Consider the following 18,545-nt stretch of genomic DNA (forward strand, 5'->3'; position numbering starts at 1 on the left):
CAGTAAATCAGAAGCATAAAATTAGAGCACGAGACCCAAAGATTGTTTACTTTGCCGACTTGAACAGGATGGTTCGTCATTGTCCTTGGCTGGAAAAAGAAAAGAAGAGCTCTTAAATACCCCCATAAAAGAGTACTGGAAAGAAATAGAAAGGCTCAAAGACGTTAGTCAAGAATACTGTGAATGGAGTACTACTGGTAACCTTGATCAGAAATTTAATGCATAATAAAAGACTTGTCTCTTTTAAATGCACTCAGAACAGAATATACTTATATTCAAAATCCTGAATTGGTTTTCTTTGGTATTTCGCATTTTGTTCAACCAAAGAAAGGTATACCATGGATGGTATTCATTAGATTTGGGCAAATTTTCTAAATACAAAATAATGAATCGTATTTGACACCTTAGGGGATTTCTCAACAGCCTTCTTCCACCCATAAATGAGCTCTATCTCCAGCATGGAGACCACACCTTAAGTACTGAACAAGGAAGCAGAATGAAAAAAGGAATCATAACAAAAACGCAATAAACTTTGTGATTTTCATTTACCTGAAACAGAATGATACAAGGCCTTTAATCTGGCCACAGGTAAATTTCCGTGACAGCTCAGAAAAACTGTTAAATGATTCGAGGAAGACAAGAAATCTGGAGGAAACAGATAGCCGCAGAATTTGCCCAACGAGGGTCCAGTTTTTTCGCTACCATCAAAAACTACCACAAAACATTTATCGCATGTGGGGTATTCTCTGAGTCTGAATTCTTGGAACTTCAAGTGGATTATATGACGTTGTGGGACGGTTATGAGCCATCTGCAAAGAATGTCATCAAGGGAATGTCCCGGATATAAAGGAGAGAAGAAATATCCCGACTTGTTAGTCAAAGTTTCGTTACAGGCTGAAACAGGATGAAAGAACTGTTAGTTGATGAGACAAAATGGAGCTGGTATTTTTTTTGTAACAAAAGGACAGTCTGTAAATATTGTGGCCAATCAGATAATTATTGAAAACCCCTTACACATTCAAGAAAAAATTGAGCATATTTTGTTTAAACGTGCGATTGCGAAGCGAAGAGGAGGACCAACATTACATTCAACCATGCTGTGATGCTAGGTTCGTGAATCAAACTAAGAAACCGCTGAAGGGAGGTAATTTATCCTTCAAAAAGTCGATATGGCAAAGATGGAAGGTGATGCTTTTGTCAATTTGTGTCAATTTTGTAAAAGGCGACGTCTGTTAGTCCTCTTTTATCCTCCGAAAAGTCGATAAGGCAAAGATGGAAAGTGGCGCTTTTGTTAATTTGTCAGTTTGTGCAGTTTTTCAAGAGTGTAATTTTCATCCCTTTCCAAAAGCTTTCTCCACAATGTGAATGCGGTTTAGTGCACTTAAGGAATGTTTCTACTAAAACCGTACCTCGTTTAGCTGACAGGGGTTTGTGTTGGCAAAGGTTTCCCTCCTCAATGTACAATCCTGCCAATGCTATCAGGTCTTCCCTTGTCTCTGTTTTTCCTTCTATTAGCACCTGTTTATTGTATCAGACGATAGCAAAAATATATAACAAAAAAATCTCATATTTATGGTCGATCACTGTAACTCGTCATCCTCGAAAAACTAAAAAAAGTGGACATGGAAATGGAGAAAATTGCATAAACAAAGAACTTTACGCCACGCTACGGAACTGTTTTTCGAGGAGAACTATCGTTCTGTTGGAAAGCTTTATTCGCAGTAAAATACAATGGAAAGTTGCGGGTAATGGGCAACTGGTTAAGTTTTTCTAATACTTTTCTATGCTTAAAACCTGGAAACCATTTTTTTTTATACCGTCAGCACAAACATTTATCCCTTCCGAGCAGAATATGCTCCTAACATAATATCCCGAGACACATACCTGAAACTCAGAGAGAGAATTCAAAGGAACTTTTCCGTAAAGCCAGTTCTTGCCAGTGTTGCTTCCTGAAATCCAGATTGGAATTTTACGGTAGGTTTTTGTCTTCTGGTAAATTATAAGTGTCTTCTTCCCAGGTCCCCGGAACATGTAACGAAACTTCAGGCACTCACTAGGCCAATCATGTGATCTATTGTATAGCGGGCTCATGAGAACAGCCAACTGGGTAAACTGGGTGACGTTAGTGTCCACGACAAGTCGGCCACCTGGATCAGAAATAAAATTAAACGCATTTTATTTACAAAAGATCATCGTAAACTCTATCGATAAATTACCAAGAAACAAGGAACATTTAACAACGTGTTGAGCGAACCAACAAAACATCAAATTTCAAGAGCCATCATAGTAGAAAGTTGATTAAATTGCGACATTGATGCAGCGGTTCTTGGTTCAGAGTCGAGCATGGTTCCAAATTTCTTCCCTTGACTAATTTCTCTCAATCAGCTGTAGAACTAATTATAAAGCCTTTCTCGACATGGATTAATAACAAAAGTTTTTTGAATTATGGTGTAACAGGGAAAACGAGAGTTGGATTTGCAAGGTGAGAAATTGCAACTTTTTTCGCTCGTTTCTTCTTGTGGTTTCGCAGCTCAGTTTCAAAACTCCCTTAACCAGCCAAAAGGATCTTTTCATATCCAAACTTTAGAGCAATAAATTAAGGACTGATTGCGATCAAATTCTCGTCACTATGAACTTGCCTCCTCTATCGCTGCAGGTTCGAAACCATTTTACTTCCACTTCTTTCTGCAACCCTCTTCTGACTGTTTTCCAGGCCTTCACGTCACCATCTTCGCTGTCACATCCAAATGACATGCGCAGTATCTCCTCGACTGGCATTGGGTGACCCCATAGATTGAATCCACTCAATACACCCAAAGCAATTGACGCACTGTCGCTGGGATTTCTGAAACCAATGGTCATGGTTCCTACCCCTGGGTGCAACAGGTTAAGAGATTGTAGCAGTTTTGTTACAACTCTTAAATTTTATGAAAACAATTATGTAATCATCTGGAAGTTCGTTAACTCACGAATTTAACCCTCAGCTTAATTTTTTGATCGCAGAAGTTACTTGTACCTCGGCGTTCTCGTTTAAAATCAGCTATCTATTACGATAAGTTGAAGATGGTCTAGTTAGAAAGTAAATGTGGAAAAATGCAACGCAAAATCAACCAGACAAATAAAAAATGACACTTTCGCTGAAGCCATTGAGCAAATGTCGTTAATTTCTCTACAAAAGGTACCTTCGATCGGCGTAAAATGGAATTCAAATGAACCATATCTTCTCTCGCCGTCTTTGAACACCTGCATGAGCCCCTTACGAATATTCCACAATACACACACGTGGTGCCACATGTCATCTGCTACGCCCATCGGTATTTTGCTATGAATAAAATATAAAGATAATCAGGCATTTAAACTGAATTCATCTATCCATCCATCCATCCATTCATCCATATGGTGGCATGTGGCCACTCACTAAGTTACAGTAGTAGGTGCAATCCAGGATGTATTATAATTGGAAATTGTTACATCTCCTTTACACCTTCTTACACAAACTGGTTCTCGAAAAATTAGGAGTCTTAAGCAGTCTCAGCGATGGTGTCAACGAAAACAGAAGCTAAGAAATGAATTCGGTTTTATTTGAGAAAATGGCAGCACCGACTGCATTAAAGAATAGAATAGAAACTTGATTTATTCGCTTTCGGTGTTCCACATTTCGGACTCCTGAAGAATTGGCGGTATCCTGTTGTTGTTCTGTAGAGGACGGCCACGAAATGAAAACCACCCGTAGAATTATATTTCGGCTCGTCAAACTTTTAGTTTGGTCCTGTCTCGTCCTCGTTTACCTTGCTTATCCAGTTTGCTTAAATTCTCTTTTATGCACCTTCCAAGGGAACAATGAATTAATTAAATATTTTGTTTCCTACCTCCTCCTTTTTTCCATTTGTAATACAAAAGTGTCGTTGCTGACGTAGCATCCCAGTTGCAGCGACTCGCCATACTCCTTGGAGACTTTATATTCGATGAAAAAACCATCATGAGAGGTCTTTAACCAAAAGCAGAGCGTAAAACCCTTGAGGAGTGGTGAAATTTCCGAGAATGACACATAGCCAAGATCTATATCAGGAAGATGAATCTCGTAGTTTCCTGGATCGAAAGTTCATGTAATGTTAAAAAAAATTTCCCATCAATTATATAGCAAACCATATACAGCTGAAACTTTGATGGAGGATGCAATGACAAGACAGATCCATTTTTAACCTCCATTTAATAGATTTTCACTTCAGAGGGGAAGCATGAAGATTACGGGAAACTTTTTCCTGAATGTACTCAGAAGCTTACGCTCTGAAACAAAAATTCAGTTAGAGTCGGACCTCCCTTCGCGACTACCTCTCGTTGTGAACACCTCCAGTTAGCGACCACTTTTTCAAAATACCAAAAGTTTCCAAGTCAGATCACAATAAATGGAACCTCTCGTAAGTGACCATCTCTCGCAATTGACCTCTTTTAGAAATTCTCAACCTCCCGTAGGAGACCACTTGACAGACAATCGGTTTTTCTCTCACAAGCGGAAACTGAAAATTGTTTCAACAATTGTTTCGTTAAAGTAGAGCCACTTGAAGTGCTTCCCGAAATGGCTTTGCCGCGTGAATTTTTGCTTGTGTTCGGTTCCTAGAGAATTTTGGACAGCACCACTTGGAATAACAAACGAACCAAGTTTCCTTTACGAGAATTGTCCCAAACGCGCTGTACTAAATAATATGTGAGATACAAGATAATCACCACAGATCCTAAGCTAAGTTCTTGTTTTTTTTGCTTGAATACGCCGCAAAGAGTTATTCCTATAGGTTTCCATAAGCGCTGGCCGGGAAGGGTCCGGTCACCATATGGAAATAACTCGAGATATGGAAGCTAGTAAGCGACCACCTTCCGTAAGATATCACTTAGACTTCACATTTCGGATGGTCGCTTACGAGAGGTTCAGCTGTATTTGTGTTCGCCGAGAACAATAAAATTCAGAAACATACAAACTAATTAGGTCATGTGCTTCTAATTGACCATATCGCTGTAAATATTACGGTCAAACTCACATGGTAGTGAGGATATCAAGTGTCAGAGTAGTTTAGGCCCTTGGGTTTCACATTTGTGGATTCCAGTTCTAAATCTTACAGTCATTGACTCAATTGGGTTCGTAATCCCTGTGTTAAATGACTCAGCAGCGCATTACAATTGTAGCTGAGATTTTTTCAAAAAGTTAGTTTTGAATTTCAAGTTCATTAGTTTAGTTTCCCCAAACAGCAAAGAAAAAAGTTATAGATATGTAAGATGAATGTATTTTTTATGTAATGTATTAAAAATTTTACCCACCAAAACCACTGGAGTGAACAGAGTCGCCAACACCGCCCCGTTTGTCATTACCAGTACCACTACTGTCGTTCTGATAGATATAGTCAAGTTCCTTCTTCTTGAGACTCTTCCAGCCATGAACATTTTTCCATCCACACCAGTCTTGCGATATGTCACATGGGCTGTCATTTGATTCATTCGCTAAAGGATCAACTGAACTATGATTAAGAAAAGCCTTCCCCGTAAGCTTGAATTCCTATCAAGTTATTTTCAACGGCTCTCCTTGGAAAAATGCGCGTGTTTTTTGAAGGAAACCTCCCCTATCTTAACAAATAACTCTTGAAATGTTCCAAATGTACTTCTCAATAGATCTGGCAAATAGATGTTGCCTTAGTAAGCGGTCTGAGATTTTTTTTTATCGTTTTCCAAAGAAGGGTATTACAGCCACTTCGACTTTCGCTTGGCCGCCATCTTAAATAGTGCACAATGCACTCAAGGTGTAGTTTTTCACTCATGTTGATGCTGAATTACTGTCGTTTAAAGAAAATTTTAGAGAATGTGTCACAGTTCTTCGTTTTCAGTTAGAGCCGGAGCACTCTTCAAGCGAAGAGAGACAGGAAAGCGAGGTAGAAGAGAATATAGAAAAGCGCCATGTTAAAAATTCTGAAAATGTCGACCGCCGATCGAACACTTCATGGTGCTTACTGCTCCAACTAATGAGGAAAATCTGCGACACATTTAACAAAATTTTCTTGAGGAGAAAGCAATTAAGTATCAACAGGAGTATCAAGAAACAATTACACGTCATCAGGCTAGAGTTCATCGCGCGCTATTCAAGATGGCGACCGCGGGAAATTCGCAGTGGCTGTAAGACCTTTTGGAAAATGATAAAAAAATCAGACCACATGGTAAGGCAATTTTTTCTGCCAGATCTATTGAGAAATACATTTGGAACATTTTGAGAGTTTACTTGTTAAAAGAGAGGAGGTTCCCTCAAGGTTTTGTTGGAGGATAGAAAGAAGCTACACGGCCGTGCCATTGCCAAAGCCACCACCACCGTCATTGCTACTGCCACTGCTACTGCTACTGCTTCTGCTACTCCTACTGCTACTGCCACTTCCACAGCTACCACTGTTAATACCTCTGTTACTGCTACTTTTATTGCTACTACTATTGCTATTACTTCTTCTGGTACCACTATTACCGAGTAATTTTGTTACCAACGCATAAAGACTTAGATACAGGCAAGGGAATTAGGATAGAAAGTGGACGAGAGTATTTTTCTGATGCACTGTCTTTCCAAAAACAAACAAAAACGATTATTTTAGGCGCAGGAAGTTGCAATATCAGACGGTAGCGACTCGTGAATCAGGTACATTACCTTTACAGCCATACAGCTCCACTCTCATGGAGATGCGATATTTCCAAGCTGTCGGTCGAAAGCGGATGAAACGTGCTATGATATGTGGATTAACTTCATGAAAAACAACAGTGTCCATATCTGTGTTTCCATCAAATTCCTTCATGAAAAGATGGTAGTACAATTATGAAAGGAAATAGTTTGGATATATCAACAAAGTTGAAATGGTAAATTGGCCACCGTAATGATTACAAAAGCTGACGTTTCGCGCCCTTCGTCGGAGCGAATAGAGGAATTGTGGGTTGTGTGTGCTTTTAAAGGCAGAAAATGGAGCGACGTTATTGGTGGGAGCATGGCAACGAGAAAAACATGAATAAATTGAAAGGAAAATGAAAGGAAAGCTTGTCTATTCTCACTTCAAAATCATACTATCCTCCTGAACTTATGTAAATGAAAACGGAATCGAACCAAATGAAAACGAACAAGATCAAACCTTACCGAAACGAAACGAACCGAACAAAACTGAACCCAGCAAAATTCAACCGAGCTAAACCGAATCCAACTACACCCAACGAGACCAAGCCAAGCTGAGCCAACTCGACCAGCCTCGCCTCGCCCCGCCCTGAATCGACCTGAAGTGTTCCGAACCGAACTTAATCAAACCAAACTCGGCCAAAAAAGATAGGCTGAACCGAATCGACCTGCTCCAACCTGTCCCTACCAATCTCACACTGCCCCGACTCGATTCGATGCGACGCGGCCTGACCCGATACGACGCGACTCCAATCCACTCGACCCGAGCTCAGCCGACCCCAACCAAATATAATCAAACCAAATGATACTAACCTCAGCCAAATGTTTATTTATTCATTTATTTAATTATTTATTTATTTATTTTTATTTTATATGAGAAAGACAACAGTAATATGATTTTGATGTGTGAAGTCCAACTCACCTTCTCTTCAATATTTTCTGGTTTCTTGTAATACTGGAAGCTTATTCCATCCCCGCTATACTGCAGCTTGTACTTCGTTACCCACTGAGGAACTGCATTCCGTCCTTGCGTTGCTACAGCCGTGACCTTCATGTACCGAATTCCCAAAACCACTTGAAGCCATTGGTTATCGTCGTTTACGATGGCTGACCAAGATCCCTGTTTAACGCCTGATTGTTTAAAATGTAACCTGCCCTGAGAAGGGGCGTGGTTAAAATCCCATTGTGATGAAGCAGTGATTTGTTTTTTGGAGATAATTCCATTCTCCATGCCAAGAGGCTTTTGACAATCTAATGCTTGTTAGGGATTAAAAAGTAATGTAGCTATTGGTAAAATAGTGAGAACAGGATAGGATAAACCGTAGCCTATACTTTCCGCGTCCTTAGCTGTTTTACCTAAGGTTAGAGGCGAGTATAGAGGTGAAAAAAAGAAAATCGTTTCAGTTTCTCTATTTTGATATAGCTTTGGGCGTGCCAAATGTTCCCAAAACATTATACCCTTCCTCCTTTCGTCATCTAACTCTAAAATCTAAATATTCATTCCCCTTAATGAATGACGCTCATTTCTTGAAAATTTAACTCTTATTAGGGATTGACGGCTTTAATATGTTTCTTCAATTACATTCATTTTATTCATAATTTTGCACAGCATATCCACGAGTTTACCATAGCGTCACTTTGATTAGTTAGTCGTAGGAGTGAGAGGTTAATGGGCACAGCAAGTGCCTGCAGCGTAAAAAAGAACGTGACAGTACACGAAGTTCAGTTTTCTATGAATACGTAACCTCTAGCGTAACCCTTACCTTTAACAGCACTCCAAGGAATCAGTTTGCAGGGTTCTTTGGTGAAAGAAACATTAGCAATGGCCAGAAATGGTCCATGAGTGAATTTGCAGACAGCAACAAAATGAATCTATGGTAGGTTATAAAAAGGCAATCATGATAAGCTCAGGCATGTACAACCGCGAGAAGATAGGTGTTGTGGGAAAAAGGAATGTTTAAGTCTAACCCACTCTAGTTCTAGGAACACCGTCTAAGAACACCGTCATCGAAGACACCACGACATCATTAAATCGTAACCACGTTAAGAGTTTTTCTCCTTCGCAGCCTTTGTGTGGTCTAGACTTGTAACGCGCTCTCTCACGTTACACCTGTTGTTAGAAGGGTAAACAACGCGTTTCTTCACGAGCTTAACGTTGCATGGCGAGACTTAACAAAACGCTGCGAAGGAGAGTATTAACTACCTGAATTTGAGTTGAATTGACTGGTATTGGAAGCTGTGCGTAACGCCACATATTGGTCGCCTCTTCTGCATGGAAATGATGTTGAGTTTTGTCCGTGTTTGTGTTGTTTAATAAAACAGTTAACGAAGCTTTGCGCCAGAAACGAAGGCACTTCCATTCATAAACAATGCTGTTGATGATAGGAGACGAGAGAAAACATGGCAGTTCTGATGCTCCAACCGGTAGAGAGGCGTATCCTACTGACAACAAAATACGGCGTCGTGTTAAGGAGTGATCTGCTCTGGATACCATATGATTTTGTCGCCGACATTAAAAAGTATACGTGAAATTATAGTGGGGACTGCATTTTAAGATTCCAAAGAATATCCTAACTTCGTAAAGGAAAAATATGCCAAAAAGTGCGTCCCAGGACGGCGCCATTTTGAAACTTGCCGAAGGTTATTGGATCACTTTAAAGACTTAGTTAAAAAATTCTGTATTTTCTCTTGCAATTATGGGAAGAGGGAAAGCAAACGACCGTTATCGGCGATAAAGCATCACTGTGTTTCTGCCAACTGACGATCAAACAGCTTACCTCGCTTTCTCATTCCCGCCAGATAAGTATTCAGAACCCATCCTCCATGAATGTACCAATCGCACATACTCTCTTCAAAATAGCAGTCTGGACTCGCTGGAGACGAAGCATAAAAAGCAGTAGGTTACAGATGCAACTTGTGCTTCTTTTTGGTCCTAAAACTGACGATACTGGACGGGAAAATAGCGAGAAATCGTGGTAATTCTAGTTAACTTGTCTTGAAGCCTTTATTTCTGTTTGGATCACCTTAAAATTAAACATACTTACTTTGTTTGAAGATTTTCTCACATGTTCCGTCCAATACGGTAAAATCATCCACTGCAATATCACCTTTACTTCCAGTACCAACCGTTCCTTCTAGTACAATCTGAAAATAGCAATCTTAATATCAACAAAAATTGACCTCTACAAAGCTTAAATGAGTATTTTGCATTACTTTGTGAAATACGTCTGATTTTAAACCTTGTGCTTTTGGAAAATATGTGATTAAGTAAATGAAGATACAATGCACTCTTTTAAATGCCCTTATAAAACAGACCACTCTAAAAAGGAGCTCAAATTTAAAACATCTACATTTAAAGAGCGAGACTTTCGTTCAGCCAGCAGCTCCTGAAGGAGGTGCACTGTGGATTACGCATTTTTAGATGATTTTATCGTCGTCTTGTATGACTCAATTGTTTAAATGAATTAAGATTTAAGCCTATTTGTCGCATATTTATCGGAAAATTTGATACTTACTTGATACCAACGGGTGCTATTTAGAGCCGTCTGACCATATCGCCAACGATTTCCTTGATCTCCCGACACCATCCAAACAAGCGTTTCTGAGTGGTTAGTTTTAAGGTAAATACTCAGATTACCGATGTCCGACCCGTGCATGTGATACCAGAACTTAACGCAAACTGTCTCATTAGGTTCCATCCAGTCGCTTAGGAATCTCGCCTCGTCTCCAAAGTTTCTTCGAGAAGCTTCAATATAGATATAAGAACCTGCAAAAAGATATCGCGCGTCTATTTTTTTTTTTGCCTTCGTGAACCAAATTCTGACCCTAATGAACGAGATGGCTGGGTTTTAGAGCGCTCTCCGGTAAAGTGTCGTAAAACCAAACCCAAAGGGATTTCAACAGCCAATTAAAGCAAAGGAAAACACCCTTAAGTTCTAATGAGAACTCGAGGTGAGACAAGCATGCTGCCTTAAGCGCAGGTAACAAATCGTGTGTGTTATTAGATATGCATCTCATTGGTTAATAAGGTGGCACGAGTTTTCGTGACCAGTCACAGAACGATATCAGCAAAAGTATTGTGGTCCTAGATTACTTTAAATTGGTTTGTTCAGTCATAACCGTTATTCATTTTTTGATAGAATTGAATGCGTTTGGAGCCTTTATTTCTGCTTAGCCCATTGTTGGTTCTTTCCTCACTGAAGTGATTTCTTTGCAAAGGCTGCCTTACCATCCTTGCTGAACGAAGTGTGATCGTAACTCGGCCCAGTTCCTTCTGTTGGCGTCTGACCAGAGTCCACGGTCCACTGGAAAGTGGCATTCTTGTCAGGGTTTAGTCCACAACGGCTCGTTTGAAAGTTACAGTTACCTACAAGGACCAATAGAAACTTATTCACTTAAAAACAGGAAAGGAAACAAACAGGCAAATAAACACAATCATTGAAAAATTATCATAGCTATAGAAATGCCAGGTGATTCAGAAGAATGGAAAAATGAAATAAACAGGTTATTGAGAAAATTTGACACTTTGTGCACGTTTGGACATTTACTTTGTTTAAAAAGCAATTGTTTTGAGTTATTCTTCTATGAGTTAGTAAAAAAAGAGACGTCTGATTAGAATAGCTGACTAGGTCTGCAAATTAACCAAAAGAAAATTAGTATAGAAGAAACACTGAAATCGTTCTGCCTCTGAAAGATCTGCAACTATTTTGTCCAGTGGAATCTTTGGAGGTACACGCTAAATCATTAAGATTGCACCTGGTAGAACCTGGAAACCAGAAAGATGAAACGCTACGTGAAAACCACTGCTACGTAAAAGTCTTACTTGCAAACTTTTGTTTAACTTAATTACACAATTAAGAGGGTCACCACTAATGACTGGCTCCCTTCATAAGGAAATCTATCTGAAATTACATATAAATCTCTTCTGATAAGGGAAACCCCTTGGGAATCTTGATATAGGGAATCCTGCAAAACATGCGGAAAACCCCTTACTACGATTTTTCATTCTCTTCAAGACAAGCAAACAACATGCAGACCCTCACTTTTTCTAGCAGACATGGTTACCCAGCTGCTAACCGTTTCTTTACGCTTGCTTCACATCCTCATCTTGCTTACCGCATATAGATGGTGTGTTAGTTCCATCCTTGCAGAAGGGTGTTTGACCACAAGTGTCTGACCAGGGAATGCACGATCCATCAAGGCACTGATGACTAGAGGGACATGGATTTTCTGCCAAAAAAATTATCATCGGTGCATCTATTAACTATCAAACGACGAGAATCTGGAAAATTGCTATTTAATTGGGAATCAACCATCTAATTGACCCGCTTGAGCGTAATAGTCCGGGAAACTGCTGTTTCACTAATAGTCTAGGGTCCCTAGCAGTCTACATTTTCTAGACCATAGGGATATCTTCTGCTTCATGATCATTTGACTAAATACAAACAGTCAACTCACGACAGTTGCTTTCATCATCTCCGCCAGAGCAATCCACGTTACCGTCGCACAAGGCCGTTGCTAGGAGACATCCTCCTCCTTTACAGGCGAACATACTGGAAGGACACTCACAATTCTCTTCATCTGAATGATCCTTGCAGGCAAAGTCGCCATCGCACAATAAATTCCTCTTGATACATTCGCCGTTCTCACAGGTAAACTGATCTTCGCTACATTTGAAACCTAACACAACCGGAAAATTTAAGAATCACCGATGGAACAAATGGGATTTGATGGGCAAGTGGAACGTTTGTCAAAAGAAACTGAACGTAAGCACAGAAGTTAATGTAAAGTTTTAACATACATCAGCCATTTTAGTGGTTAACTTTCAGCTGGATGTCTTTCCGTAAGGTCAAAGATTGTGTAGCTGCGGTCATTAGCTTGAAACTAAAGCTATTTTTCTGCCATGAATCATCCAAAACAGATGCACATAGAATAATCAAATATTTAATTAGCTGTTATTTCTTTCAAACGTCTGGGCACTGAATGCCATTTACTTCATCGGCTTGTAAAAATACAGGTAACAAAGATAAATAACAGAAAGTACTTCACGAATTCATCATGAAAAACAATGTTCTTAATTATTTTGAAGCCACCTTTTACTTTTAATTAAAACATAATCACCTGGTTGGGCAAAGTAGGGTCGTAGTGAACAATTCTCAGTAGTTATAGTGACATCATCAAATGCAACGTTAATTTCGTCTTCAAGAACGCCTTCTCCTTTAAAAATTATCTAAAAGAATAAACCCCATAAGAAATATCAAGCTTTGATTAAATGTGGTGACGTGAGTTCATTTCGTCCCCATTTCTCAGTTCTAACCTGAATTCCTTTGGCTCCATGCCAAGCAACCTGAGCCGCTGACCATCTTTTACCGTGGTTTCCAGTCAAATTCCATATTAACAGATCCTCTTTATTTGTCTCCCGTAGATAAACCTCGAGGGTCGGCTTCGACTTAGCAGGCATGAGGTAATTGAAACGCAGACACAGGCCCACGGATCTATGGAACGGTTGCCGTGGCAACAAAGGACTGTCCAATTGTGTTTTGTAAGGGCCATCAATAAAAGCAAAGCTACCTATATTGTAAAAAGGAATCTTGTACAGTTGCAGTAACGCATCGCGTTTTCAGTGAGCCAAAGCTGAAAGGACCCGGAAAAGTGTGCCTGGAACGTGTAAATGTTCATTGTCTCGCCAGGAGAGTTTTAAAGAAACAAAACTGATTTTCAAGGCGGCTGGAATAGCACAGCAGCCAGAGCCTATCACGTTTTCTGCCACTACTCATACTCATGGGGTACGAAAGACAGACACATGGAGTATCTAGCAACGGAAAAGATTTGTGCCTTCAATATTCTTCAGATTTGTGCATTTTTGCCAAATTGACGCTCCTGTCAAACTACGTGATCATGAATCAGCACCTATGTATAGCTCTGAGATTTCCCTCTCTCCTTACAACTAACCTGGATAGTTAACAAAGGGTTTAGCACTGGTTAAGTTCCACTTGTTGGGCATGTCATCAGGGTGTGTCCATCCACGACAATAAGATTGGAAATAACACTCTACTAACACCTTGGCTAGGAAGTAGATAAATAAAGTTATCAATATTATTATTTTTTTAAGTCAGAAGACATGTTAAAAATTACACGAGAAAGGACTTCACCTTGAAGATGCAGATGACCTAATACCCTCTGATCGACAATACTCTCCAGATTACTTGCAAACGAAGAGGAAACCTGTATTGATATGCAGAAATGTTAGGGGAATAGTAAAATGAATAATATGGTTTGTATAAGGACCCTTCCTTTGGTTGTACACAGTCAGTACATCTATTCCTCTAAATTTCAAGGATGAGCCATCTTGACCTCTCGCTTTGTCAATAACGCCTATATACTGACCTTCACTGTAAAATTTCCTGGCTGTTTGACTGTGTCAAAAACAGCCGTGAAGGATGTGTTTACACAAGAGAGGTTCACTGCTGGGTTCACTGTTATGTATTGTCCTAGCGTTGAGATATTCAGTTGTAGCGGGCAGTCTGGGCAATACAAACCATCACAACAGAACTGGAAGAATCCTATTTGAAATGAAAGTAGTGACGTTTGTACGCTAGGTTTGACGTCTATCAGAGTACCATATTATTTGGGTTTTTTTTCTCCATCGAGTCGGATGAAATGGTGTCAGACTCATTCTCGTCAATTAACAAGGTTCACTTTTCAAAACTTAAGCCTCTTTTTGGATAATGGTTTCATAGATAGTACTTCCGAGTTTACACATGACAGGCTCACTGGCTGGTTCACCATTTTGTTTTCTCCTAGCGTTGAGATGTTCAGCTGTAACGGGTAGTTTGGGCAAAACAAACCATCACAACAGAACTGGAAAAATCCTATTCAAAATGAAAGTAGCGATGTTTGTATGTTAGGTTTGACGTCTATTAGGGTACCACGTTATTTCTGTTTTTTTTCTCCACTGAATTGGATGAAATGGTGTCAGACTCATTTCCATCGACTACCAGGGTTCACTTTTTTACAATTAAGGTATGGATCGCACTTGGGCAAAGTTTTCAACTTTGCCGGCAAAAAAACCACAAAAATTTGAAACCGCAACCGGAAAGCAAACTTCTGGTTTCAACAATCAGGGTCGCACTAGGTGAAAAAATATGTCAGTGATGACACTTTGATAAACCAGACACACGTCTATCCACGTGTTATGGGGAGAGAGCAGTGAGCTGAAAAAGGAAAACAAACGTGAAAAAAATGCGTCCCGTTGAAGCATTGTTAATAACGATCACGGTGATGCTTATTCTTCTTATTCAATTGAATAACGTGCACCTTTTTGTCTTTCGTATGATGTATGAAAGATGGGTTAACACCTGTTTAACTGTTTTGACTGCCGCTATGAAATTGGTCCGCTAGTTCGACGAGCTCCGGAGACGATGATGAAGCGGAATTCTGCGAAGGGCTCTCAATATTTCCAATAGTTGCCCCTTCAGGACCACAACTTTGGCCTTGAGGGTACACATATTGTGAATACTCTACGTTGCCACCGAAATAAACCGGGAACTGTGATAAATTGTAATAATAAAATCCACGTCCGTCGATGGTAAAGAAAGAGCGCGAACTGAAGTAGATCTCGCGCGCTGTTAATTTTATTGTATATTATCTGTTTGCTGTTTACTGACAAGCGATGACAGTTACCGCTGTGATAGCTAATGTTTAGCCCGAGTTTTCCGAAATCTGCCTGCCCCACCCAAACACTACGGCGTCTTTGATGTTTTGGCCGGTTTTCAAAGTTTTTGCGAACCGGAAAAGTTAGGGTCGCATTAGGCAATGTGCCCCGATGACAGATTTTTACACCAAAGTGACCACATTCACACCAAACTTTGCCGAGTGCGACCCATGCCTTTAAGCTCCTTTTTGGATGGTGGTTGCAAACGGAAACGGAAACGTCGACACAAAGATAGAATACACTCTCCCTATAATAGCAATACTAATAATAACACAGATTATTGATCTTAATGATGATTATTGTAATACTAGCTAATGTTAAAAACGACGATAATACTGTCACAGTTTTTAAAACTGTGAAAGAGAAGCTGAAAGACTCGTTGAGAGGTAGGTGATTTTTGATAGTAATGCTTAATTATTCGTGGTAATTTAGAAGTGCATGAATCACCACTAGTAACATGCAAGACCTGATCAACTCACCTGAAATGCGCAATTCCGTACCAACGAAACCAGGTATGGATGATTCGTGATTTTCAAGTGTCACTTCTAGTCTTCGTGTCCCTATCAGAATTGAACGAAGCAGCAGCTTTAATAATCAGTACAGTGCACTTCTGAATGATTCTTGCTTCCCGGCCCTGACAGCTGACATATCTAACAACAGAAGCGCACATCATACCTGGTTTAGTCCAAAATAGTCTTTTTCTTGGAATAGGTCGTTCATATTCACCATTTGGTCTACGCATGCCCAAAGATACGTGGTCTCCGCCTCCCTTTTCTTGCATAAAGACCTCCATTTGGTAAACGCGGCATTTGTCCAAAAATATTGGTTGTGATGTTTGCTGGGCTTTGTATCTTAAAAAAACAAAACAAAACAAAACAAAACAAAACAGCGTAAATGATCTAAAAAAAAGAACACTCAGTAACCTTGAGGTGAATACCTAAAAGCCTGTGGCTGTTTTCTCTATATATGAAACGAACAGGAGTAAGGCTACTAAGCGCTGGACTGTTGTGCGGAAGGTCGAGCGTTCGAGCCCCTGCCGGACCAACACTCAAGGTCTTTAAATAATTGAGAAGAATATGCTACGTTTATTTAACATCAAGAAATGGTTAGATATTCTAGTCTTCTCGGATAGGGACGAATAAATAGAGGTCCCGTATCCTGCAGGGTTAGGGTTAGGAGACGTTAATTTCCCACGCACGAGATTACTGTGTGCTGGATGTCCTCCCCTGGGGTGGGATGGGTGGGTTTCCACATTTGCATTTAAACGAGCTATCGTTTATATGCGATATGTGGTTAATTAAAACTACTTACTTACTTACTTACTTCCACCCTTTCCTTGGTTAGTTACCTTCTATTTGGAAAGGTTTACTTTGTGTACTTTCAAAAAGAGTGTCGTAAAAAAGACCACAGCATGAAGATCGCACAAAGGTTCTGACTTAGATCCGGAATTTAGGGTGCGTAAGAATTGGTCGAAAAAATTTTTCCCGAATATCTTTAAACGTACTATGATGCACATCGAAGTTTCAAGCGACCCTAATCGTGTCTATTATTCTTCTGCGTGTCTTACTTGTCCCATTGTTGATGGTCAGTCCAACTGTGAACGGTGATGATTAGTTGCTTAGACACGGTCTTTTCTGACTTCTTATCAACAGTTTCAATGCCTTCCTCAGTAACGTGGTCCATCCATAGTTCACCTAAATCATCGCATGCCACGTAAAATGTGTAATTACCACTCTCAGGAACCTGTAGAAGGAAGGACGAAAAACAACCTAAGGCTACACGAGATTGCATTTTCGGTTACTTCTTTTCAGCGACACTATTTTGTTGTCTCTCTGTTTTTCCACCCATTCAAGGTCACGCGATTTTGTACCAGTCTCACTGCACGGATGGAGGTTATGAAAAAGCAAATGCAATTTTTCGACTTCTGTATTCATTCAGATAATGAAACCCTATCTCATTTTTCTGTTACACGATTTTGGTAGATGACGATTTCATGAAAGCTTAAGGGTGAGGCAGTCATTAACTACACAGAAAAATCTGTTTTTAGTCGTAGAGACGATTTTGTGGAGTTGGTTGATGACTTGTATTCACAGTTATAGTGAAAAAATTACCTGTAAGTAACCAGTCAAACGTTGAATGTAATTTTCTGCCACATTTACCGGTGCATCGAAATCTCGAAGAGTTATTTGGCTTTGTGGTTTACTTCCGAAAGCAGGATCTTCGCCCATACGTGGTTCCTTTAGAGTGTCGTAGTTAACGTTGTACCATGTATCACGCCAAACTCCGTGGATTTCGCTGGTGAACTCTACAAAAAGAAGATAGATGGAAGCCAAATGAACGAAGATGAACATACCATAGGAACAAAAATGGCATTTGAAATGTATGATGTGTACAAGACGTTACAAGTTTTGGACGACAAAGAGTTATCGAATTATCCCTGAAGCTTTGCAATCGTTCGTTGGTCAGTATTATGAGTATATGTGTATATTCATCTGGATAACTGTTCTGAAATTTGCTATGTTAACAGTAACAAGCAAGGTAGGACATTATAAATCTCGTTCCATTATCTTGTGATCAAACGATGCGGCAATTATAAAACAAACCTGCGTCATAGACCTTTCTCTTACGGTTCCTTTGGAAGAGGAAACCTCGCAGACACGCTTAAAAGGCCATGGATACCATAGTTGTGTGCACACTTTGCTTTAATCGTTTTTAAAATTAGCTGCAACTGGTGAAACTTACCAATTGTGCGAATCATAACCTGGCAAAGAACTAGCGTGACATTGCTACCAATCAACTTGAATGTCACGAAACGTCCACGCACTGGTGGAGAACAGCTTACTTTGTAATCTCGCGGCTTTCCATAGGACACGGAATTGGTACAAGATGGATGTAAACTGGTTTCATCAGTGGATACGCTGATGCTAAGAATTCCATTATCTCGTGGACAGCAGTCGAGGTTTTCGGTGATCTCAACAGATTCAACGAAGAGAGGCTTTTTAAGGGTCACCTGCCACCAAGGGTTGGACTCCTATTCGAAATGAGGGCAAGAGAAAAGCAATGAAATAATGAGAAGAACGACAAACAAGTCAAATATTCAAAAAAACAAACAAACAACCATCACAAGGACGGACAGACGATTGTCTGAGT

General features: G+C 39.9%; 1 protein-coding gene across 1 annotated transcript in view; it reads right to left on the reverse strand.

Annotated features, from left to right (window-relative positions):
- Positions 1 to 18,545, reverse strand: part of LOC148732105 (MAM and LDL-receptor class A domain-containing protein 2-like) — a 55,072-nt gene that overhangs the window by 15,856 nt on the left and 20,671 nt on the right. The window contains exons 17-45 of the mRNA XM_088756410.1: positions 18,138 to 18,426; positions 17,507 to 17,700; positions 16,963 to 17,138; positions 16,071 to 16,246; positions 15,875 to 15,955; positions 14,069 to 14,244; positions 13,834 to 13,906; positions 13,634 to 13,747; positions 12,999 to 13,252; positions 12,803 to 12,911; positions 12,140 to 12,361; positions 11,798 to 11,911; positions 11,367 to 11,447; positions 10,911 to 11,048; positions 10,198 to 10,448; positions 9,727 to 9,826; positions 9,460 to 9,555; positions 8,886 to 9,121; positions 8,446 to 8,554; positions 7,605 to 7,933; positions 6,671 to 6,809; positions 5,311 to 5,490; positions 3,870 to 4,089; positions 3,183 to 3,322; positions 2,640 to 2,873; positions 1,885 to 2,147; positions 1,410 to 1,518; positions 550 to 894; positions 51 to 89 (exon numbers count right to left, since the gene is read on the reverse strand). Coding sequence (XP_088612536.1) covers positions 51 to 89; positions 550 to 894; positions 1,410 to 1,518; positions 1,885 to 2,147; positions 2,640 to 2,873; positions 3,183 to 3,322; positions 3,870 to 4,089; positions 5,311 to 5,490; positions 6,671 to 6,809; positions 7,605 to 7,933; positions 8,446 to 8,554; positions 8,886 to 9,121; positions 9,460 to 9,555; positions 9,727 to 9,826; positions 10,198 to 10,448; positions 10,911 to 11,048; positions 11,367 to 11,447; positions 11,798 to 11,911; positions 12,140 to 12,361; positions 12,803 to 12,911; positions 12,999 to 13,252; positions 13,634 to 13,747; positions 13,834 to 13,906; positions 14,069 to 14,244; positions 15,875 to 15,955; positions 16,071 to 16,246; positions 16,963 to 17,138; positions 17,507 to 17,700; positions 18,138 to 18,426 — 4,987 coding nt within the window. The remainder of the gene's footprint in view (positions 1 to 50; positions 90 to 549; positions 895 to 1,409; positions 1,519 to 1,884; positions 2,148 to 2,639; positions 2,874 to 3,182; positions 3,323 to 3,869; positions 4,090 to 5,310; positions 5,491 to 6,670; positions 6,810 to 7,604; positions 7,934 to 8,445; positions 8,555 to 8,885; positions 9,122 to 9,459; positions 9,556 to 9,726; positions 9,827 to 10,197; positions 10,449 to 10,910; positions 11,049 to 11,366; positions 11,448 to 11,797; positions 11,912 to 12,139; positions 12,362 to 12,802; positions 12,912 to 12,998; positions 13,253 to 13,633; positions 13,748 to 13,833; positions 13,907 to 14,068; positions 14,245 to 15,874; positions 15,956 to 16,070; positions 16,247 to 16,962; positions 17,139 to 17,506; positions 17,701 to 18,137; positions 18,427 to 18,545) is intronic.

This window comes from Stylophora pistillata, chromosome 4, assembly GCF_964205215.1.
Source record: "Stylophora pistillata chromosome 4, jaStyPist1.2, whole genome shotgun sequence".
Taxonomy (NCBI): domain Eukaryota; kingdom Metazoa; phylum Cnidaria; class Anthozoa; order Scleractinia; family Pocilloporidae; genus Stylophora; species Stylophora pistillata.